Raw genomic sequence first — 25,199 nt, forward strand, 5'->3', positions numbered from 1 at the left:
TAATTTTGTATTTTCCAAGAACTAATCTAACACTATTTATTTAATAATATAGAATAGGTTTAAGTTTAACTCACCAAAGACGAAAACCGAGATAGTTGAAATGTCGCAACCGTACAAACCACGATAAAAGCTAATAAAAGGATAAAGATTGCAAAACGCATGAAAACATGAAGTTTGAAGAAAAAAAATGCGCACACAAAAAAACATGTTTGATATATTGCAAAACAATACGCAGCTGGAATGTATGCTTCACAAACTACATTTACTTCTTGTACATAAGTCCATAAATCCCAATGAGCTTGAATCAAAGTTTCGATTTTAGTTTTGAGATAAGTTTCTTCTTTTGTCAGTTCATTGACTACGTTAGATAAATAATTGAATCTCTTCGAGACCATGACGCCCCATGCAACGAAAAAAAGAATACAACAATCTAATTGTCCAATTACGTAAATGCACAGTAATGTGATGTTCAGATTACAAAATGCAAGCTCAAACTTTGAATTAGTTATTTGTTTTAATGTAGGACACAAAAATAAATCAATTATTGTAATAACTGTGATCATTGTAGAAAATAAAAGTGTAAGACCAGCTATAAAAGTTATTTGAATATTATATGCTATTTTTTCTTCTTCTTCATATCCACTGTTATTTCTAGGAATATAAAGTCTTTTTCTTTTAAACAAACTAAATTGAAAAGCTACAAATATAACAATTGTAATTATAATAAATTTTAGAAATATTTGATTATTAGAAAACATTTTAATCCATCCGACACAAACTAAATTGTCTGTTATCTCTTGTGCAGAAAGAATTATGTTAGTCCACATAAATATCTCTATAGCAGTCTGGTACAAAGGATATAATTTTGACAGATATTTCGACTTTTCGGCAGACTTCTTACAATTACAATACATGATTTTAACTCCAAATATTTGTAAAGACGTGAGGACTGGTCGTAGAAAACATACCATGCACAAACTATAATTTCTGTAACCCGGACACGTTTTACTCTTAACTGTCGAAGGTCAGAATGAAAATACGAAGAATTTTTTGTGTCGATTAAGATTATATTTCGTGGTTCTATTGCAAAATATTTTGTTAAAAATAAACCAAATGCAGATTTTTTTAAAAGAGAGAATATTTGAATAGAATATGATGTAAACGATTGATTTTTGTATTAGTATTAAAGTCAGATGACTGAAACTGCACCAGCGACCTTCACTAGTAAGTGTATTATGTAAATTGCTTAAAAGCATTTGATTTTATTTCTAGGATATAAATATTTTGATTCTAATTATTCTACATATAATACTTCACTTTATACATGACAATTGATAGAAGTACAATTTTATAAAAGCTTCGATACATTATACAAATATGTATTAGTATTTCGAATTTATTTTTTTATAAAAAATTGTATTATTTTTGTACATAAATTTAATTGGTTATTTACTGTAAGAAAACCATAAATGAGCTTCTTGTCTCCTAAATTGTTCAAACTAATATATCAAATACAATAGTAAAGATAACATTAAATTACACTTTTATCATCAGAATGCAACTTTACTATTTGTATGCTTTTTGGTACACAAGACACTCATCAGTCATATATATAAATGTACAGATATCTACAAGAAATTATGTTATGTTTACGATTAAAATAATACAAAAAGTGTAAGATTTCATTACAAAATGTAGACCTTCAAATGAGTAAAGTGACAAACTTAAAATTAATCAGGAATAGCAAATTGAAATGAATAAAAATTAATCACAGTGAAAACCTGATTTGTTTTATTGTATAATAAGTGTTTCTGGAAAATAAACAATTTAAAATTTCGAATAAAACTAAATCAGAAATACTAAAATAATTTAAATATAATTTATCGAATTTTTACGAATGAATTGTATTATAAAGGGATATTACATAAGGAATACTTAAAAATTTTAGATTAACATATTCAAATAATAAAATGGAAGTCAGATGTATTGAAGATATTGATTTTGTAAAGTTATTATTCGGCTATTGAAGGCCACCGATGCAGATTAATATCACGTGACTACAATGCAACAGAAATCAATCGTTTCGTAATATCCTATTCAAAAATATCTCTTTCAAGAAAATTTCCATTCGGTTTATTTCAGACTGCGGATATTTACGATATAAATGTTTAATGAAAATAAAGTTATTTTGTTTTATTAAATCTCGGTTTCTTTAAATCTTTGTTCTGGTAATGCTGAATGCAGAAAATAATATACTACAGTTAACCTCGGATTTCCTACTTAATTCGTTCTTAAAAGTTGTTCGAAAACCAATTTATTCTAAAACCGAAACAAATTTTCCTGTAAGAAACAATATAAAATTTATTAATACTTTTTCGACTCCAAAAATAAAGCCTATTTTATACCTTTTTAGCTATAAAAATGAATGCAAATGCAAATTAATATACGACTGTATTTTAAAATCAAATTGTTCTGTCACCGAAACCGAAACCGAAACCGAAGGTGACTTTTTACAGAAAAGTGGTGTAAAGAGAGACTGCACTCTGTCTGCATGAAATGTAATAAAATCCATCAAGACCGACAACAACTATTTTATTCACACTTTCTGAAATATTATGTTTCAATTGCTTTGATTTCAGATTTAATTTTAATTTAAATAGATGAATTAATTTTTGATTTTATTTTCATTTCCAGTTTTAGTTTCGGTTTTGTGTAAAGGCCAGAGTTATTTATCATTTTATCATTTTTACGTTTAACTAACTGGCTAACTATTATTAATAAATATTTAATATTAATATTATAATACGTATTTTTCTGCGTGCGCATTGAAATCCGATTTAATAGTCTCTGCATACTTGCGGACATTTCACATTTCTCTATTTGCATTAGCCATGTCGCATGTAATGCATATAATTTTCAGATCTATGGCTTCTACGTCTTTGATTACGGTAAGGAATTTTCCTTACAGTGATCAAGGAAGCAGATCACCGTATCCTGCAATACAAGTCTTTTGCATGAATTTCCACTGCAAAAATATGCAACAGTTTGTTTCCACCGACTAGTGATATCACCGAGTACAAAGATTAAAGCTCGACTCGTTCGATTCGTTCGACTCGGCCGAAATAATTTCGAACATTTCAATGCGAGAAAGAACTGAACTGCGCCCTGAGATACATCGCCTGGAAGTGCCTGAAGGAAAAATTAAATATTTGAACCGAAATAGCGTAAAACTGACACACGTGTGTTCGGGTATGCACTTACGATCAACTAGGAAAAAAGAATAGGTGAAAGTTTGTTGTCGCGCATGTCAAGCCGATGAGGAAGTGACGCCCGAGAACGCGTTACAGCGTGTACACTTCTGCCCGTGCTTTATTAGCGTTGCGCATTGCAAACGAAACCAGTCCGAAGATTGTAGATACTGTCCTGTGCGGGAGCGAACATTCAGCGTAACTAAAATTTTGTCGGCATTTCAGATTCGGAATGAGAAATAAGAGCCGTGAGCGGGTGTAAAAATTCAGTTGGTGTTGCAAAAACTGTACCCCTGACGGGACTCGAACCCGCAATCCCCGGCTTAGGAGGCCGATGCCTTATCCATTAGGCCACAGGGGCGTCTAGTATTATGGCTTTTACTATTCATCAAATTGTTTGCGAAGTGTTAAATGCCCGACTGGAACTACAACTGTCTGTTTTAATTGTTGCCAGTAAAACTCGGCACGTGTGGAATCTTGCAGAATGTTTTCCTATATTTCAGCCAGAGTGCGCGCCGTCACACGGTAAAAACGGGTTGTTTATGGTGGAAAGCAACATGACATTTTTTACGGCTACGTAATGTCCGTTATATTGTCTCAGGAATGAATGTTTACAAGTTGTGAAAGAGCATGTTAATTATTATGTATAGTATGTAAATATAATTTTTCCAAGAGTAGCTAGCATTCTAATTAATGTTTTTGTGGCTACTTTAAATGCTCTGCCAGCCAGACAACTCATTTGGCGATTGACTTTTACAATTGGAACTCCCTTTTGTAAGATTTTTCTCAGAAAATGCATATTTTGAAATCATAGATCCCGCCGTCCTGATACTACTCATAGGGCCATCTTTTTCTGTCTTTTCCCGTCCTTCAAAAACGCTTACAATTGACGCTCGAGCGTGCAATTGTAAGTGTTTTTGAAGGACAGGGAAAGACAGAAAAAGATATTAATATTAACGAACCACTATAAGACGTCTGTCTAGATCAGTGTTTCTCAGCCTCTAACGAAACGTCGCCCCCTTCAACGTAGTATCGCCCCCTTCACTTCAAAATTCCGATGCCGAGGGACAAGGCTAACGTCAAATTCGTACTGCATTGAATAGACTAATGACTAGTATAATGTTATTTGTTTAATTATTGTACGTTATAACGAATATAATATTTAATTATTCTTAATATAATGTTTTACTATATCGTCCAGAAAATTGTTTTTCGACCCCCAAAATATAAATTGTTGCTAATCGCCCCCTGAACATGGAAAAACGCCCACATGGGGGCGATATCGCCCCCGTTGAGAAACACTGCTTTAGAGTATCACTCGATCGGTTTAGGGGCTGTAGTCTGCTGTGCAAGATTTATCTTGCACAGCAGACACAGCAAATCATTTTATGTCTATGAAAAAGTTACATAAATTAAATAATTTGGTTGTTTAAAAGTTGTTTCAATTACTTATACTTGGGAGTTTTATTTTCGTCTTCTGGCTAATAATCACAGTATGCAAAACGTTAAAATGGTTTTGGTTTTATGTGGCAAGAGAAAATTAGCTCTGCTTCCACTTATATGAAATTATTTTACTCAATGTTCTCATCTGTATTACTTTATGCAGCTTCTATATTGGCGATTACTTATTGTGATAAAATAGAAATCGTCTTTGTTTCATATTTTCGGAACGTTTTCATGTTATATAATAAAATTCCAGCTTACGTGTTGCCTTTGGAGATTGGAGTCTCTAGAATATCGGTAATTACAGTAAAAGTAATAATTTTTAATTGTAATTGCCTTACAGTCCTTACTTCGAATTTATTTTTAATTGTCTACTTGGACATTACTCATTAATAGGACTTTATACTGATGTTTAAAAAATTGACACAATAATGAGGGTTAGTTCAGAAAAAATAAATTTTCTTTATTATAATCGCCTGAAGTAGTAATTTTTTCTGTACACTTCGACTGCTCAGAACAAGAGTGTTACAACTCAAAAATATATATTTTTCAGGAGAGCCATTTGAAGTTTTCAATTCCAGCTGATAAATCAGGGAATTGTTTAAAATCAATGGAATTTGGTTTGAATGTTAATTATAGTCATTACATTGAGTTGGAATAATAATATTATTTAAATGTATTTTCTCTGTTATATTATTACATATTTTTTGAGTTGCAACAGTTTTGCATTCAAAATGTCATTATTGTTTTCTCAGTTACAACTGTTTGCCATTCTTTTTTACTTAGAACAGCTGTTTGCCATTACATAATAATATACATTTTATATAAAGTTACAGTATTTATTTTAACAGAACAGAAAAATGTAATGTTACATTCTGGTTTTATGAGACCCATGTTGTTCAAACATGACAAACAATAAAAACAAAAGTAAGAAAGTTCACAAAAAATTAACACAGCCATTAAAAAAGTATCACTAATTGTGCTATGGTTTTATCAAGCAAATTAGAGATCAGTCTTTTTCAACACTACTGGAAACTTTCAGAGAATTATAAAATGATGCATGCACGCTTGGAATGACACCACTTTTACACAAGTCCAGCAAATCTTTCTTCTTTCCAGCATCTATCCCTGGTGGTGAAGAATAAGCTGGGTGCAGCATGACTTTGGCAGATCTACCTCTCATTCTTTGTCGAATGTTTAACTTTTCAAAATCCTCTTGCGCATATGAGTGCTTGTAGAAGATGGTATAAGGATCTTGTTTCATGACCTTAATGATCTTAATATTGGGCCAATTCACTAAATTATTATTTTCATTTTTGGAGAAATTGTTTCCCATTTGTTGTGATAAGTCTTTCAAATTGAAGATATCTGCTGTATCTAGTTCAGTCACATTATAAACGCTGCCTTTTTTCTTGGCTAATTTCAGTACAGTACTGGTACCCATTGTGCAGGTAGTGTTATTGTCCCACCTTTAACAACTCTTCGTTTTTCACGCTCAATGGTGGAATGCATTAAATCATTCTCATTCTGTGTGTGCCCTTAAATGAGAAATTTGTGAGTAATAGTGTTAATATGGTCTATATTATTTACACAGTATAAAAGTAATGAAGCAATGAATTTATTCTTGTTCTGCCCTGCACAATTATCTGAAAACAAAACTACTTCATTAACTGTATTGGGCAATGAAGTAATGAACTTATAGAGGCATGTTCCAATNAAAGAATAGGTGAAAGTTTGTTGTCGCGCATGTCAAGCCGATGAGGAAGTGACGCCCGAGAACGCGTTACAGCGTGTACACTTCTGCCCGTGCTTTATTAGCGTTGCGCATTGCAAACGAAACCAGTCCGAAGATTGTAGATACTGTCCTGTGCCGGAGCGAACATTCAGCGTAACTAAAATTTTGTCGGCATTTCAGATTCGGAATGAGAAATAAGAGCCGTGAGCGGGTGTAAAAATTTAGTTGGTGTTGCAAAAACTGCACCCCTGACGGGACTCGAACCCGCAATCCCCGGCTTAGGAGGCCGATGCCTTATCCATTAGGCCACAGGGGCGTCTAGTATTATGGCTTTTACTATTCATCAAATTGTTTGCGAAGTGTTAAATGCCCGACTGGAACTACAACTGTCTGTTTTAATTGTTGCCAGTAAAACTCGGCACGTGTGGAATCTTGCAGAATGTTTTCCTATATTTCAGCCAGAGTGCGCGCCGTCACACGGTAAAAACGGGTTGTTTATGGTGGAAAGCAACATGACATTTTTTACGGCTACGTAATGTCCGTTATATTGTCTCAGGAATGAATGTTTACAAGTTGTGAAAGAGCATGTTAATTATTATGTATAGTATGTAAATATAATTTTTCCAACAGTAGCTAGCATTCTAATTAATGTTTTTGTGGCTACTTTAAATGCTCTGCCAGCCAGACAACTCATTTGGCGATTGACTTTTACAATTGGAACTCCCTTTTGTAAGATTTGTCTCAGAAAATGCATATTTTGAAATCATAGATCCCGCCGTCCTGATACTACTCATAGGGCCATCTTTTTCTGTCTTTTCCCGTCCTTCAAAAACGCTTACAATTGACGCTCGAGCGTGCAATTGTAAGTGTTTTTGAAGGACAGGGAAAGACAGAAAAAGATATTAATATTAACGAACCACTGTAAGACGTCTGTCTAGATCAGTGTTTCTCAGCCTCTAACGAAACGTCGCCCCCTTCAACGTAGTATCGCCCCCTTCACTTCAAAATTCCGATGCCGAGGGACAAGGCTAACGTCAAATTCGTACTGCATTGAATAGACTAATGACTAGTATAATGTTATTTGTTTAATTATTGTACGTTATAACGAATATAATATATAATTATTCTTAATATAATGTTTTACTATATCGTCCAGAAAATTGTTTTTCGACCCCCAAAATATAAATTGTTGCTAATCGCCCCCTAAACATGGAAAAACGCCCACATGGGGGCGATATCGCCCCCGTTGAGAAACACTGCTTTAGAGTATCACTCGATCGGTTTAGGGGCTGTAGTCTGCTGTGCAAGATTTATCTTGCACAGCAGACACAGCAAATCATTTTATGTCTATGAAAAAGTTACATAAATTAAATAATTTGGTTGTTTAAAAGTTGTTTCAATTACTTATACTTGGGAGTTTTATTTTCGTCTTCTGGCTAATAATCACAGTATGCAAAACGTTAAAATGGTTTTGGTTTTATGTGGCAAGAGAAAATTAGCTCTGCTTCCACTTATATGAAATTATTTTACTCAATGTTCTCATCTGTATTACTTTATGCAGCTTCTATATTGGCGATTACTTATTGTGATAAAATAAAGATCGTCTTTTTTCATATTTTCGGAATGTTTTCATGATATATAATAAAATTCCAGCTTACGTGTTGCCTTTGGAGATTGGAGTCTCTAGAATATCGGTAATTGCAGTAAAAGTAATAATTTTTAATTATAATTGCCTTACAGTCCTTACTTCGAATTTATTTTTAATTGTCTACTTGGACATTACTCATTAATAGGACTTCATACTGATGTTTAAAAAATTGACACAATAATGAGGGTTAGTTCAGAAAAAATAAATTTTCTTTATTATAATCGCCTGAAGTAGTAATTTTTTCTGTACACTTATACGTGTTTCGGGCTAACATCCCCCTCATCAGCAGTATTACTACAAACCATTAAAAACAATAATGAAATAAATAAGATATTGTATATTAAGTATATAATAAATTCTCGACAATAAAATATTTTAAAAGAAAATTTAACCCCTCTCTCATTATTGTGTCAAACTTTTAAACACCAGTATAAAGTCCTATGAGTAATGTTCAAGTACACACAATTAAAAATAAATTAGAAGTAAGGACTGTAAGGCAATTATAATTACTTAGTATTTTGAAATAATTCAACAGCCGATATTCTGGTGTTTGAGAAGATGCAGGATGAAAAGTTATCAGAGGAAATAGAAAGAATAAAAATCGAAATATGGTATTTAAGAACTTGTAAAAGAGAGCAAATAAGACTACCAACGCTAATTTTACTGTAAGTATAAGCAGGAATCTACAAAGACACTATGTAACAAAAAATAAATAGGATAATTTTGTCTTCTAATATCAAATTTAAGAATTACAAACTAAAGAAATTGCTGAGAAAAAAGAAGTAAGAAAAATAGAAATAAAATACTGTATACTGGTAAGTTTTTCGAAGTTCATTGCTTTGATATAACGCGTTTTATAATAATACATTTGAATAATTGAACTGAATAAAATCTCAAAATCAAGAATTATAAAATTGTCTTTAATGACTATTTATGGTTTGCTGAAATATTTGTTATTATAAAATACATATATGAAAACACTAGACTTTCTTTATGTTCACAGGATACGAAAAATATTATGTGTAAGCCATAAATATTTTTATGTCCGTTGACAGAATATAATTTTGAAGTTATGTTAATTACAGTTTTAGCTTATTTAGAACAAGGATAAATCTTTATTTTTTTTAAAATATTATTTTATAGTTTACATTGTTTAATTTGAGTTATGTGCGTGCCTCTTTCAGAATGTCTAAGGTCAAAGAAAACTGTCTGATTACCAGTACAAAAAAAGAAGGCTGGAAAAGGAAGCCGAAAGGCAAAAACAAGCTGGAGCGTGTTAAAAATTTATATCCAGAGTTGTACCAAAACAAATGACAACTCTGAGAAACCAACATCAAGTCCGGTTATAAAAGAAAATACAAAATCGTCAGAGGATGATGACAAACAAATGGACGAAGTTTCTAAATCAATTGGAACTGACGACACTTTGACTCTATCATCACCAGATGAAAGCATTGAAAAAAATTGACACTAACGTGACTCCCTCAGAAAGCGTTCTACAAACTTTGAGTACAGATCCAGCATTGTGGCCAAGAATTTTAGGAGACGCAGAAAGAAGATTTTTAGTAAGACAACGTCCACCTAAACCGTTCCATAATTACAAATTTCCTTCCAATGAGACTTGTGACATTTTAGCGTAAATTATTTTACACGAATTTTAAGCAATGGAGAACAAGTTTTACGAGACTGGCTAGTGTACTCTCTTTCACAAAACTGCGTTTACTGCTTCTGTAGCAAAATTTTCGTCTGTATAGTTAATTCTCTTTCAAAGGAGGGTTTTAAATGTTGGAAGCACCGCGGCGAAACTTTAAAAGAGCATGAAATTTCCAAAAATCATATTCGGGCCCAAAAATCATGGCTAGAAATGAATCTAAGGTTAAAGTGTTACAAAACTATAGTTAAGGCCTCTCAAAGAATTATTAATGCCGAAACAAATCATTGGAACGAGGTGCTTCTACGAATCGTAGCAATTACTAAAATGCTTGGTAAAATGGTCTGGCTTTTCAAGGTACTGTACAAGCGACAAGTTGTTTGATTATAAAAACGGTAATTTCTTAAAAATAGTTTTGTCGCTATCTCAATTTGATTCCGTTATGGAAGTGCACGTCCGTAGAGTGCTAACAAAGAAGAGACTAAAGTTCACTATCTCGGGAAAAATATACAAAACGAGATAATAGATCTGCTGCATCAAAGTATAAAGTCTCATATTATTGATGAAATAAAAAAATCAAAATATTTTTCCATAATTTTAGACTGTACTCCTGACATTAGTAACGTAGAGCAAATGACTCTTGTAATCAGATATGTTTCAATCAATAAATTTGACGCTGATGTTGAAATTAAAATTAATTAAATTAATGAAAGCTTTTTAGGCTTCTTACCAATCGAAAGATCCACAGGAAAACAAATGTCTGATATTATAATTGGAGAACTTAATGACTTAGGTTTAAATTTGCAGGCTATCAGAGGGCAAGGATACGACAACGGGTCCAATATGAGGGGCGATAAAGCAGGAGTGCAATCTAGAATTAAACAATAAAATTCGCGAGCATTCTATGTTCCTTGTAGTAGCCACTCTCTCAATCTTGTTTTTAATAATATGGTAAAAGCATCCTTGAAAGCCGCTAATTTCTTCAACACGGTCCAAAAAATATATTTATTTTTTCGGCATCTACTTTTCGATGGACAATAAGTTAAAACATGTTCAAGGTTTAACTTTGAAACCATTGAAAGACACTAGATGGGAGAGTAGGATAGAGACCTTAAAGCCTTTGAGATTTCATTTGGGAGATGTATACGACCCCTCGCTAAGCATTTACGAAAACCAAGAAATTGATAATTTAATGAGAGACGAGGCCTCGGGTTTACTAAATTGTATCAAACAATTTAAGTTTTGTGTTTATTAGTTATTTGGCTTAAAATACTAAATTTCATTAATCCAATAAGCGAGTTGATGCAAACAAAAGATTTTGATCTAGTATTTGCACTTGATCTTTTACAAAACTGCAAAATACTTTTTAAGAATCTTCGATCGGATTCGTCCTTCGATGAAACTATTATTGATACAAAAGAGCTTGCTACCGAAATTGATGTGGAGGCTAATTTTGGATCACCACATTAGAAGAAGGAAAAGGAACTTTTACGAAGCACAAGATGAAGCCATCAAAGATCCAAAAGAAAAATATAAAATAGATTTTTTTTTATTTTACAATCGATCAAGCACTAAATGCACTAGAAGCTAGATTTGAACATTTTAGTAATCATAGTAACTATTTTCAATTCTTATATAACATATACGATTTAAATATCATGTCCAAAGAAATGCTACTAAAACACTGTAAGAATTTAGAATGCATTTTAACTGATGGTGATTCTGTTGACATAAATGGGGTAGAATTAGCGGAGGAAATTTCAGCAGTATCTGCTCTTTTAAGCAAAAAAGAAAGCCTAAGCAATGTACTGAGCTTAATTACAAAGTTAAATTTTGCCCCAAATCTTACTATTTCTTTAAGAATATTGCTAACGATACCAATAACTGTAGCGAGTGGAGAAANTGTCCATGTGATTTTTAAATGAAGGCTTACTATCAAAAATAACACCAAATTGTTCACAGAATAGATATATTTTATGTGATCAGCACAAATATCAAAGGAAGGAAGGAGCAATTGCTAGTTAACTATGTGCTTTATGTTAGTAAAGCATATAGTGATGGGTTTATGAGCATTAATTTTTAAGTTGGTCTTTTGAAATAAATCAAACAATAAATTTAAGTCTGATTATAGAGAAATGGGGTCATGATTTATTAGTTTGATATCATCAGAATTATAACATTTTCTCTGTAGTTATATTATGCACAGGAAGTTGTGTAAATGTTATGATTATTGTTGTATAATAGATTGGTTTTTGCATATATGGATTTGGATTTTGTATAGAGATTACCTTTTTACTGTATTATATTTACTGTATTTGTTTGTTATGGACAATGTTTGTTCAGTATTTTCCTTTTTTGTTCCCCGTACAAAGGGTATTTGTACCTTGTAATAAAATAAATAAATAAATATATAAATAAATATAACATTTTCTCATTTGCTATATAATTAATTCTTAAAAGAGTTACTTAATCACAGATTCATTTAGAAATAAGCTAGTGAAAAAATAAAAAAATAAAAAAGAGGATAAAGATAATTTATTCATTTGCAGGAAGTGTAAATAATTGGTTATTAGCATTATTAGAATTGCTATAATTGTAATAATGCTAACCAATGTATAACCAAAACTGTATTCTGTATTTCAAAATCACCTAAAAGTTTTATAACATCAATTCAAAAATTAAATTTATAAAATAAAAAATATGCACCTTTATTTTAAAATATATATATATACATATATATTTAATATGTATATATTCTTAAGGGGCGGCAATTTGTTTATTTGTCCGGGGCGACGTAACAGCTAGAGCGGGTCCTCCTCTGAGGAACAGTTCCAACAGTTCTAGTTCCAGAAACAGAACTAGATTTTCCACCTCTCATAGATATGATTAAAAAGGTCCAGGACAGAAAAAGTAAAATATCAAAGAATAAGATAACGGTTTATGAATAATATATTTTATTATCTATATCCTGTATTAAAAGTAAAGAGTTGCTTCAAAATAAAAATTTTGATTGTTCTTTTCATTTACATTTTTGTCATTTTTGGTTTTATCCTGTTCTTCTGGAGAATGATAATGGCTGTCCTTCTTTACTGCTATATTGGTTTGTGAAAGAATATACTTAGCAATCCGAGCTTCAAATCGATAAAATAAATATTTCATTAAATATATAGGTGATGAGCATTTTACTTGTCCCTCGCCATCACAGAAAAATGTTTGAAAAAATGATTTTCCTGTTTTTTTAACAGTAGCATTCACGAAAACACAAATATTTTCTTCTCTGGAATGTCTTATGGGAAGAAGAATGTCGGTAAGAAAGCAACTGTGTTCTGCAAATATTTCACATATAAATCGGGTATTAGTAGTAACAAGAATATCTTCATCAGTTTTCATAGAACTTCGATTCATATAGTAAAACAAGTTTTCGTAATATGTATTTCTTCTCTCTTCTCTATTTTCGCAAATAAAAGCAGGAAGATTTGATGTAGACGTGGATGACAATGATTCTCTTATTAGTTGAATTTCTTCGTCTGTCAATACATTTTTCAGAAGTAGCAAAACATAACGTTGTTTTGCTACTTCTGAAAGCATTCCGGTCGTATTGCTAGAAATCTGATTTTCGGTAGATATAGTTCTATAATTGTTCGCAGATTGGATGATTTGTTTACTTTCGTCTCAGCCCAGTAATAAACAGTACGGAACACGTCTGCTTCATTCATCCATTTATATATGGGACGAGATACGAGAGTGCTTATTGTATATTTATTACAGTTACTACAATTTGATTTTTTAAACACTTCTTCACATTCCTCGTCGAACCATTTCCAACATTCGTATCTAATATAGTTATCGGCAACGTTGCATGCAAACTCGTAAATATTGAATATATTTTCGTTATTAATGAACGATAAGATGTATTTATTACAAAAATTTCTCAAATAATATATTTTATAACTATTACTGAAATAATACACATCTTTTTCATTATCTAAAGATGTCAATTCTGTTCTTCCTTCTTCCATGAACCTAATCGATGTGATAGGAAGAAAGCCACATTACAACATTAAATTGAAAAATAAATACATTAAAATATATAAAAAAATGACAACTTCATAAATTGCAAATCAACTTTATACAAAAATAAATACAAACGAGCAAAATTTATTTTGACATCGTCACAATGCCGGGCTGCAATTTTTAATTATATTCTTAATTTATTTAATGTATAGGCCTATATTCTCGACCTGAAATTAGTAGTATCTTGTACATCATATTTTTCCTGGTAACAAAAGAGTCATGCCGGTCACTTATGTCACTCTGTTCAGGAGAAAATTCTTGAACTGTAATTGTATGACTTTCTGTCCAGATCGAAAGTCACATGATTTCAATTCAAAAATCTTTATACAGTTATAGTAGACTATATAAGTATATAAAATCTTGTCTTGATTAACTATATAATATATGTTAGTTAATCAAGGCCTCCTGCCCGTAAGCTTTCCATATCTGGTATCGATTTTCATTTATGTAATTTCGCTCTTGAGGCTAAGGAAGGACATTTAGACTGACAGTGTGGATTTACAGATATATAACATTTTTTTCAAATTGCAGCCCAATAAAGACTGCCAATATTAGTTACGGTTACGGCTTTAGACTACTGCGCGGAGTAACCCAGAATCGAATCCCTGCTGTCAAAAACACTACAGGAATTTTTCGGGGTCGTCATTTTAATTATCAATCCCAGTCTTCCACAACGCGATCGTTCCGATTGTGAGCCTGAGCGACCCATATGAATGTGTAAAATAAAACTCCTCTTAGTGTTCCATAAAAAGGAAACAGCCAAAAAAGAAAAAAATACAAATAAAATGTTTATAGTTTTTAATGCAAAAACTTACTTTACCACTTGATGAATTATTTTAACTGTAACAGGAAAATAAATATTTGGAATCACTGTCTGTGGGTAATATCTCACCATCGATTCAAACAATTTGCTGGAAGTAATAAAATATGCAGATGAAATTATTACTTCTCCATCTAAACCCTGCAGTATAATTTGATCCATTGTTTAATTTTCTACAAAGTTAAAATAAATAAAAGGTAACAATTATTATGTCTTACAATATTGTTTTGTGAATTGTTAAAATTATTTTAAAATTATATATAAATTCCTTCTTGAAAAAAAAATGGAAATAAATATTAAGAATTATTATTTATTTTCTTTTTTTTCATTTATTTATTTATTTATTTTACTTTCCCGGCTCTATTATATATAACAGAGGGAAAGTATGGCGATCGGTCAAAAAATGACTCCCCCCAAATTTTTTCATTTTGTTTGGACTCTGTAGACTTTGAAATGCCAAGAAATGAAAAAAATGATCGTAAGGTTTTGCTATATGTATGGATGTTAGTGTTTATGTGTGTATTGGGGCACAATTTTATTCACCCTCTTTGAAGCTTAATAACTTCCATGCTCTTTCTCAAAAATTTCTGAAATTTGCAAGGAGGTTTGTGTAATAAAGCGATTGATTTTACTAAATTTTGGTGGTTAAATGTCGACGGAGTGAGGAGATAAAGGGGGACGTGTCATATCTCTAGTTGAATCTGACTTAATTCATGACGACTTTACTCATTATTAGCATTTATAATTTTTTATAAAACCTATCTCTATCTTCAAAATTAAGCTTTTCGTCATTTTATAATAATTAATTATATAAAAAGTTCTTTTTAATAAAATATTATAACAGATTGTGCCACCAAATTCTGCCATGAATGTTAAGCATCTCGCTGCTGGCTTTTTTAAGTATCTATAATGGATAAAATTTAAGGACTCATCACACCATTTTTGAAGAACTATATAGGAAAAGGTAAAGCGATGTCATGGCTCGTAGAACGGCCTTAATTTTACAGTTAAATTTCCTCAAAAAAAATATTCGAGGAAAACTTTTCCAGTTTTTAATATAGAAAACACTTTTGGCTTTAACTGTCCATAGCTAAAGCAAGTATAGAATTTAAAATCAAACTAAACGACTCCTAGCTGGACAATAAAGCCTTTTCGGTGTCTGGCGTTGTGAGGATCCGGATCAAGGTCGACTTGGAGGTCCGAATGGAGATAATTAAACGAGATCTTAAAAATCTCCTTTTCCAACCCGAATAGGAAGAATTAAATGTCTCGTTAAAATAATCAAAGTTTTCTCTTGGATTTTTAAACAAAGGATGAATTGTGTAGAAAGAACCAAAGTCGAGATAAAAGCGGTAGAGAGGAGTCGTGTTAAATCGAGAAGGTGACCTCCCGTGCCCTACTCGACAGGTGTCAATTGTCACCACGTGACTACGAAAGACCAATTAAATTTTGGGGTTAAAACTTAAATAAGCACGTGATTCAAGGTTGTGAGGTGCTTGAATCAAAGTTCTGTTAACTCGGACGTGGGCGCTTCTGTAAGAGTTCACCGAGGAAAACTGCAGACATCGCCGGCCCTTGTTAGCCGTGTCATTCTGATTCACCTAGTCGACAAAGCCGTGTTGTACGCCCCGGATCGAGCGAACTCATCGTAGACGACACAGAACCCAAGGAAAAACAGTCATGTCGTGTGAAAAAATATGAAATATTTGTGGCCTATCTAACAGGCTTATGCACAACTTGGCTTGCCAATCGAAAAGTTTAAGCACCATTTCATTAATTTAAATAGTTAAAAAGTTACAGATTTTGTCGACTTCCTTTCAAAACTAATAACGAATGATGCAACGAATAGTAGCTTACATTCGGCCTCAGGCCGAATACCGAATATTCGGCCAGGAGCGTGGCCGAATAGCCGAATATTCGGCCAGGAGCGTGGCCGAATAGCCGAATATTCGGCCAAACTATTCGACTTGATTAACGTACGTACGAAATTTGGCGCGCAAACCACATTACGGCAAGGATCGCGCACCCTGCTCTCTATTGGCCCGCTGTACTACTCTTTGCCAATCACGTTAATTGTTGACAGTTGTAGCAGACAGACGTGAACATCACGGCAGTATGTGATAAGTGATAGTATCAAATGTGGATAACAATGAAATGACCTAAATGTGTAAATAACGGAAAAAGAACAGAGAAGGACGCAAAGTGAAAATGTGAAAATAAATATGAAGTTGACTTGATAACACAATCGAACAAGTCGAGGCAGCTTATTGGCGCGAAATTGCGGCCGTCAATGCCAAATAATTGTTCTCATAGGCTTCGGAAAGCTAAATGCTTATAATGAAAGTCACTTAGCGTGCACGGGCGAAAGCCTGGGCCGTTCAGGCTACCAAGCTGTCTGGAACTTCCGTTATAATAAATAGTTTTCTACATTAAAACAAAAACTTAATTTAATTTTCAAGTTTATAATAAGGGATGATTTCATAAAAACGCTTTACAAATTATTAATTATTATTTTTTCACATTTATGACCTAAGTTTCGATCTAATGTGCTCACGCAGTAAAAATTTTCATAGAAATTTTTTTTATCCTTTTTCACCCCTTTAAGGTTGAATTTCGTAAAATATTTTCTTAGCATGCCTAAACTTTAGAAAAGGAACGCGCCCTCAAATTTTTAAGTTTCTAGCATCAGTAGTTTTGGCTCTGCGTTAATTATCCTATCAGTACTGTTCTTTTATATTCGAGTATATAGATGACTAAACGACATAATAAGTAAATAGTTTTCATTTGATTTGTTACCTTTTTTGATCTCTTAAAAAAATAACTTAGTTATATTACTTTTCCTTTGATCTTTTACATAAATAAGCAAAAAATTGCGCTTTTTCGAACTCGAAATGTATGTTCAACATTAATAAAAATTATCAAAATGGTTAATTTACTATGTTTTTGTTTTTCTTTACTCCTTTGTTTAGGTATTCGGTATTCGGCCGATTAGCGAAACATAGGCCGAATAAGCCGAATACCGAATAGTAACCGAATATTCGTTACATCATTAGTTGTTAAACTTCGAGTTGGCGACTTCATATGATACGAGGTAGCAGCTTATTTTCAGGTGAGATATGTATTTCTGGAATATAAATCAGTAACAAAAGTATACACACTTTTTTCACTAAACTGATGTCTCGATTTATAGATTTCGGATCGGGTACGTAGAGTTTTTTCATTTTCTTTTTCTTTCAAGTTAGTAACACGTAAATAGAGGTAGTTTTTCCATAAAACTCCTCCCGGGTGGCATTCCTCTCGGAAAATCGCATTGCCGTAAGCACATAAACCAAACTAATTCTAATAACTTTTATATACGCTGGCAATTAACGAGAACATAATCTTCACGTAGTTATAGACATCCTGATAATTTTCTTAAAACGTATTTTACCACATGTATTTTTGAAATTAACAGTTAATAATTCCGGATAAAACAATTACTACTCCCAGAGGTACTTTATAAACCACGGAAAAGCCGAGCGTAACAAGCTAGCACAGCGATTCTCAAAATCTTTATAGGTCGCAGGATTGATACTATCTTGCGCAAAAATACATGTAATACTGAAATCTTCTTTAAGAACTAAGAACAATAGATGCATACGTTAAGTACTGAAAAATTTTTACGAGGTTTTTCTTATTATCGTCATTTAGTAATAAGATTAAGATTGTAGAATGTATAGGAAATTACTTTATTTTTTCCATTTAGCATAACATTAAAACATATTTATGTAAGGTCGTAGTCATAAAAGCCATTTAATTTGCATTGGTTTTGAAAAAACTCTCTTGTTTGTTCGATGTTTTACCTTTATTATCATACATGAAACTAAATAACAAATGAATTTTGCCTCAAGTGTATCAATAAATAATTTTTAAACATTGTTTCTGTATATACAAAATGACATTGACAAAACATTTATACAAGCTGTAAGTGCATTTTAAAAAGGGGTTAATTAAGTTTATAAAAAATCTTGTAATATTTTCAAAGTAAAATAGACCCCTGACTAATTTTGAAACAGTCTGATATATTTACAGCCGTTAGTCTTACGTTTTTAACAGTTAAATTTCAATAATAAAAGATGCAGCAAAGAGTTGATTAACTTTTTTGCCAACGTTTAAAACTCCGTGTGGCGCCATTTGTTATAAAAAGTACTTTAAAAAATATCATATTTTTATCTATTACAAAATAGCGAATAACTTAATTTTGTAGATAAGTGTGAGCTCGAGGGTTTTGAGAGCGTAAGTTTTTGAGTTAATTAATTAATTAATTAATAGAAATGTACTCGATCTTACGTTTAATACATAAAATATATCATCAATAATTTATAATTCTATTTCGTTATATAATATACAGTGACTTTAGTTTATTAGGTTTTTAAAAATGTTATATTATAAACGATTAATTCGCAGAACCATAACAAACATGTATATTGATTCGCGCGTTTGGAAAGCGCTGAGTAATATATATAATATATTTTATTTATTTTACATACTACAATTTCTATAATTATATATATTAAATAAGCAATCCATAAATAATATTTTTCAAATACAGTAAAAAATAATCTATGACGAAACAATTTAAGATGCAGTTTATTTATTTATAAAATAGTGAAGACTAAATTAATACAAAAATAACAGCACAGAATATAATACTTTTAATTAATTACAACTACAGATTAATTAATATTCTACGAGAGAATTGAGAATCGAACCTTTACATTTTGTAAGGTGTAAAATATTTGACTTTTTTGATAATTCGAATTTTTCTTAAAAGACCACACACACCACGTCCTTCTTCCAACGCAATACAGTACTTTATTTTTCTGTGATAAGTCTGCTTATCACATTTCAATCATTGACGCCTGTGAGTCAGCCAATCAATCAGGCAAGACAGTTTATTGTATTAGATCTTCAATCTTAATTTTACAAGATGGCTTCTTGGCTGCTAAAAGTTCTACAAAGACAGACAGCGCTGAATATATGGCACTGAGAAACTGTAACAGAATATTAAAAAATCATTATACATGTCAGACTCAAAGACCGAAATCGACCGTTCAGCGAAAAAAACGACCACAACGCGTTATGGTCGTTTCAAAACGGGCACAAAGCGAAATTCGCGTCGTGGCTTTCATGATATTTGACCACTACGCGTTGTGGTGATTAAGAAAAGCCATAACGCGTTCTGAACGTTAGCTGATGCAACCACGATACGAAGGATAGGTTGTAACTTGTCAACGGGCGCATTGCAAACACTTGCGGAGTTTGTATTGTGTTCATTCTTGACCAGTGCTGCCGTTTCTAGTGTAATTACCCTTTTCTAGAGTAATTACATCTCTTAGAGTAATGTTTCGGGTAGTCTTATATTAAAGGTAAATCTAGGGTAAAACTACCCTGTGTTCTGATGCTATTACTCATCGCTCCACAAGTTTCGCTGGAAAAAGTTTTAGCCTAAAACCATTCTGTTTTTCCCTATAACTGGAGGGTTTTAGGATAAGACAACAGAAGCTATAGAAATAATGTATATTGATGCTAGATACATGGATGTACACTGTGCAGCGATACTTCGGTTTTCGTCGATAATATATCTGTCCTAAAACAATCGGCGAAATCCGAAACCGACGATAGCCGAAGTCAACGAAAATCGAGGTACTACTCGGGTGTAATACTGTATATTACACCCGAGTAGGATTTCGCTTTTCTCAACCTTCGTGCCATGAGCCATTGGCACTCTCCATATCAGATGTAAATTAATACCTCTGATAAAGCCTAAAATCCTAAGACATTTTAGTGATTAAAATTTTCAAAAACATTAAGAATTGTTCTGATTATTCTCGGAGAGTTTTCTCAATTTAGGGTAATTTTTTGCAGTTTAAATTGGTTCGATTGTTTTAGTTAGGGTGCCTAATGTTGATAGGGGACGTGCAGCTCCTAGAAATGTTTTAGCTGTTTTGCATTAATCCATCAGGTTCTATTAGTTAGGAAATAAGTAAAGTCTTCTTAATCGACGTTACGCTCGTAATAAATTTACAACTTCTAGTAACTTTATTAACATTCAGAACGCATCCTCAACTTTATTAACACTTCGCTCAGTATCCATGTTAACATCTGGAAGTAGCAAGTGTTTATAATGTGTCAATGTAAAAGATACTGTATGGATAAAACTGCAAATTTTGCTCAAAGAACATAAAATGCACGAATAATTAAATATTGTTTTAATGTAACCAAGTTAAATTTCTGTATATTTTGAATAATTTTTTTACCTGCGTATATAAGATGATTGAAGATAAATAAATCATAATGAATAAAACGGTCTTATTTCATCATCGCTCGTTATTAGTTAACATCCAGAACGTGTGGTGGCTTTTTAATCATAATAAATCCGTCGCACGGTGGTTTTTAACTTTAGCAGCTGATTTTTATTTTATCGTGTATAGTAGGCTAAGTACACTCACTGCCAAAAGTTAAGCACAGAGCAGAAAATGTTCATGTCTGGAAAGCAATCAGCATTTGAGAGGCTGCAATTCACTGCAGAGGTAGATGGAAGTATGCAAATATGTTACGTTACTATCAATCATGGTTATGTGTCCTGAAATATGCAAAACAGGCAGTCGTATAAGAAGCCAGCCTTCTGAAGTGTGAGAGGAGTTGCATGTAAGTGCCGAGAAAAAGTGTGGAGAACTGTCGTATAATTACTGTGCGTGATTGACATGTTTCTATGGCTTCCAGAAGACGAATGACAGACAGTGAGCGCTGGCAGTGTGTGGGACGCCTTGAAGCAGGCCAATCAATCACAAATGTTGCTCCTTTTCTTTGGTGTTCATCATTTCGTCATTTCACAGTTATGGAAACAATTCCAAACAAGCCAAACAGTTGTCCAAAGACCTATGGCCGGTTCCCCAAGGGTTATGACCCTTGAGGAAGATTGCTATATTGCTGTTGTAGCCAAGCAGAATTGAAAAGCAACTCTACACATGTGACGTCGATGGTTGCAGCAGTCATTGGTAAAACGATATCTGCTACTACTGTGCGCCGAAGTCTATACATGAACGGACTGTATGCCCGAGTACCACGAGTTTGTGTTCCACTATCCGTCCAATCCAGAGGCACACGATTAAAGTGGTGTTGGCAACATGTGAATTGGACTGTGTCTGATTGGGGCAACATTACGTTCACGGATGAGTTGCGATTTTCCCTGGAGCCAGATGACAAGCATGTAGGAGTATGGAGAAAAAAAGGCGCACACAATCATCCCCAGAACATCATCGAGTATCACGCATTCTGAGGTGAAAGCATTATGGTGTGAGCAGGCATTTCGTTGGGATATCACACCGACCTGCACATTTATCGAGGGGGTTCTGTGATAGCTGTCCAGTATCGGAATGAAGTCCTCAAACCCATTGTGAAATTGTACGCTGCAGCAGTTGGTCCTGCTTTCGTTTTAATGAATGATAACAAACGACCCCTTAGAGCTGCCCTCGTCGACGACTACCTTGACTGAGGGAATCACGCATATGGATTGGCCAGCATACTCGCCAGACCTCAATCCCATTGAGAATCTTTGGGATGCCCTTGGCGGTGCTGTGTGTGCACGTTTTCCACCCCCTGCCACTCTCAGAGTTGCAAACTGCTATACAGGAGAAATGGCACTTATTTCACTCTGGAGTGGTTGATCACCTCATGGAAAGCATGGTTACATGCTGTAAACTTTGTGTAAGGATGAGGTGTGACCATTTACCCTATTAATGTCGGTTTTGTTTGTTTGTTTTGGATTTAAACATTGTTTTGTTAATGATTCCAATATGATTTCATCTTATACTTTATGAGAATTCAATATTGTTTTCATCTTTCTATGTAATTCTTTGTGTTGTTTCATGCATAAACATATTTGCTACTTTCCGGCCTCATTTTGTGTCAATCACAGTTTTATTTGTCAATTTTTTCGCAGTTTACTGCTCCGTGCTTAACTTTTGGCAGTGAGTGTATATCAAGCACCTACCTAATTAGACCTATAGCACTTTTTAGGAAAACAAAAGACACAAAGGTGTATTTTTCTCCATATATTTTATTTCTTTGAATTTTTTTTAAGAATGAAAATTAAATTTCTAGAAAAACTTGTAGAACTAACGTTGTTCGGCATCAGAAATTATAAATAAAAATGTTTTGAGCCTATAATCCACATTTTAAAGTTACAAACCACTATGCGTCGTATAATTCTGTATCGTAGTTGCATCAGCTAACGTTCAGAATGTGTTATGGCTTTTCTTAATCACCACAACGCGTAGTAGTCGTTCTTTTTTTTTCGCTCCATGACCGATTTCGGTCTTTGAGCCTAACATATATACTAAAAGAGAATTTTGTATTAAATACGATTTTTTTATTACGAATTCTTCTGCACGTGCAGTTATAAAAGATATTTCCACAACTTAAATAAAGTATAACAGAATGTATTAAATAAACTTACTCGAATGAAGAAGTTTTTCTTAACATAAAAGAATCCGCCTGCGTTTACTCCAAATGGAGTTTTACCAAATCTTTTCATGAAATTCAACATCTTTTTTTTAAAGACAAAATTATTTTTAGTAGATTAAATTAAAACACCAATTGAAAAGGTTTAAATTACAGTAATTTGAATTACCTTCAGTTTTGTTTCTAAAGGCAGATCAGCGGAACACAATTTATCGATTTCAACGAACTTTTCATACAACTTCAAAAATTAAAATTAATTTCACAAAAAAACAATTACAAAATTTGCATATAAATTGTTATATATAATATTAAAATTTATAAAAATGAAAAAAAAGAAAATGTGATTGTAAATCCAAACCTAATAAATTTTGTTCGATAGGTTTACTTTGATAAGTTTGCTTCACATTTACTTCGAACATACTTTGACAATATCTTTTTATCAAATGATATCATATTCTAATTTGTAAAATTATCAGATTCAAATATTGTAGTAAGTTAAAGACAAATATCAAGTTATTTGTCGTTTTAAAAAGATTACGTTAAAGTATGATCGAAGCGAAAGCAGAGATGCATAAAAAGTTTAATGCTTTAGAGGAAAAAAAATGAGATATAAAAACAAAATCGTAACATGGAATAACTAATAAATTTACAGTAGTGTGTATAAATATATTATAAATGCTGTTGAAATCTTATTTATAAAAATTTCAATTTTGTATTTTTCAAGAATTATTCTATATTTATTTACTTAACAAGATAGAACAGATTTAAGTTTAACTCACCGAAGATGTAAATCGAGATATTTGAAAAGTCGCAACTGTACAAACCACGATAAAAGCTAATAAAAGAATAAAGATTGCAAAACGCATGAAAACATCAAGTTCGAAAAAAAAGAATGCGCAGACAAAAAAACATGTTTCATATATTGCAAAACAGTATACTGCTGGGAAGTAATCTTCACATACTAGATTTAATTCTTGTATATAAGTCCATAAATCCCAATGAGTTTGAATCAAAGTTTCGATTTTAGTTTTGAGAAAATTTTCTTCTTTTGTCAGTTCATCAACAACATCTGATAAATACTTGAATCTCTTTGACAGCATAACGGCACCTGCACTTATTACAAGAATACAACAATCTAATTGTCCAATTCCGTAAATGCACATCAATGTGATGTTCAGACTACAAAATTTAAACTCAAATTTTGAATCAGTTATTCGTTTTAAAGTAGGATACAAAAATAAATCAATTATGGTAACAACTGTGATCATTGTAAAAAATAAAAGTGTAAGACCAGCTATAAAAATGATTTGAATATTATATTCTATTTTCTCTTCTTCTTCGTATCCACTGTTATTTCTAGGAAAATAAAGTCTTTTTCTTTTAAACAAACTAAATTGAAAAGCTACAAAAATCAAAAATGTAATTATAATAAATTTTACTAACATTTGATTATTAGAGAACATTTGGATCCATCCGACACAAACCAAATTGTCTGTTATCTCTTGAACAGAAAGAATTATGTTAGTCCACATAAATACCTCTATAGCAGTTTGGTACAAAGGATATAACTTTGGCAGATGTCTCCACTTGTCGTGAGACTTCTTACAATTGCAATACATAATTTTAATTCCAAATATCTCTAAGGGAGTTAGGACTGGTCGTAGAAAACAAACAAAGCACAAACTATCATTCGTACAACCTGGATACATCTTTTACTATTAACTATCGAAGAGCATAATGAAAATACGAAGAATTTTAGGTGCCGATTAAGATCATATTTTGTGTTTTTATTGCGAAATATTTTGTTAAATAAACCAAATGCAGATTTTCTTAAATGAGAGAATATTTTTGAATAGAATATTACGCAAACGATTGATTTCAGTGTTTGTCTTGAAGTCACATGACTGAAACTGCACCTGCGACCTTCACTAATAAGTGTATTATGTAAATTGCTTAAAAGCATTTGATTTTATTTCTAGTATTTAAATATTTTGTTTATAATTATTCTCCATTTAATATTTTGCTTTGATATAGGACAACTTAGTCAAGTACAGTTTATAAAAGCTTCGATACAT

At 32.3% G+C, this 25,199-nt stretch overlaps 2 protein-coding genes, 2 non-coding genes and 1 pseudogene across 4 annotated transcripts; 1 reads left to right on the top strand and 4 right to left on the bottom strand.

Annotated features, from left to right (window-relative positions):
• Window positions 1-3,536: 3,536 nt before the first annotated feature.
• Trnar-ccu lies at window positions 3,537-3,609 on the bottom strand. The gene has a single exon. It is a non-coding gene; the product is annotated as a tRNA-Arg (tRNA).
• Window positions 3,610-6,669: 3,060 nt separating this feature from the next.
• Trnar-ccu lies at window positions 6,670-6,742 on the bottom strand. The gene has a single exon. It is a non-coding gene; the product is annotated as a tRNA-Arg (tRNA).
• Window positions 6,743-6,752: 10 nt separating this feature from the next.
• Window positions 6,753-10,248, top strand: LOC111633914 (annotated as a pseudogene).
• Window positions 10,249-13,297: 3,049 nt separating this feature from the next.
• Window positions 13,298-14,829, bottom strand: LOC111633915. Its single transcript, XM_023378570.1, has 2 exons — window positions 14,615-14,829; window positions 13,298-13,748 (listed from the first exon to the last, which is right to left on the bottom strand). The coding sequence occupies exons 1-2, from the start codon at window positions 14,779-14,781 to the stop codon at window positions 13,298-13,300; spliced, it is 618 nt and encodes a 205-aa protein (XP_023234338.1). The 5' UTR covers window positions 14,782-14,829.
• A 4,552-nt stretch (window positions 14,830-19,381) lies between these two features.
• LOC111633908 lies at window positions 19,382-24,335 on the bottom strand. Its single transcript, XM_023378559.1, has 4 exons — window positions 23,904-24,335; window positions 23,294-23,362; window positions 23,120-23,209; window positions 19,382-19,652 (listed from the first exon to the last, which is right to left on the bottom strand). The coding sequence occupies exons 1-4, from the start codon at window positions 24,285-24,287 to the stop codon at window positions 19,554-19,556; spliced, it is 642 nt and encodes a 213-aa protein (XP_023234327.1). The 5' UTR covers window positions 24,288-24,335; the 3' UTR covers window positions 19,382-19,553.
• Window positions 24,336-25,199: the final 864 nt, after the last annotated feature.

Source organism: Centruroides sculpturatus, unplaced genomic scaffold (genome assembly GCF_000671375.1).
Source record: "Centruroides sculpturatus isolate CEXI.00-Female unplaced genomic scaffold, Cexi_2.0 scaffold903, whole genome shotgun sequence".
Taxonomy (NCBI): Eukaryota; Metazoa; Arthropoda; class Arachnida; order Scorpiones; family Buthidae; genus Centruroides; species Centruroides sculpturatus.

Coding starts and splice junctions, on each gene's coding strand:
- LOC111633915 (XM_023378570.1), bottom strand. CDS start 14,781: ATGGATCAAATTATACTGCAGGGTTTAGATGGAGAAGTAATAATTTCA. Junction 13,749..14,614: donor ATAATTCATCAAGTGGTAAA/GTAAGTTTTTGC, acceptor CACATCGATTAG/GTTCATGGAAGAAGGAAGAA.
- LOC111633908 (XM_023378559.1), bottom strand. CDS start 24,287: ATGTGCATTTACGGAATTGGACAATTAGATTGTTGTATTCTTGTAATA. Junction 23,363..23,903: donor TATCTCGATTTACATCTTCG/GTGAGTTAAACT, acceptor TAATTTTTGAAG/TTGTATGAAAAGTTCGTTGA. Junction 19,653..23,119: donor AGAAAAACTTCTTCATTCGA/GTAAGTTTATTT, acceptor ATTCTGTTACAG/TTTCTCAGTGCCATATATTC.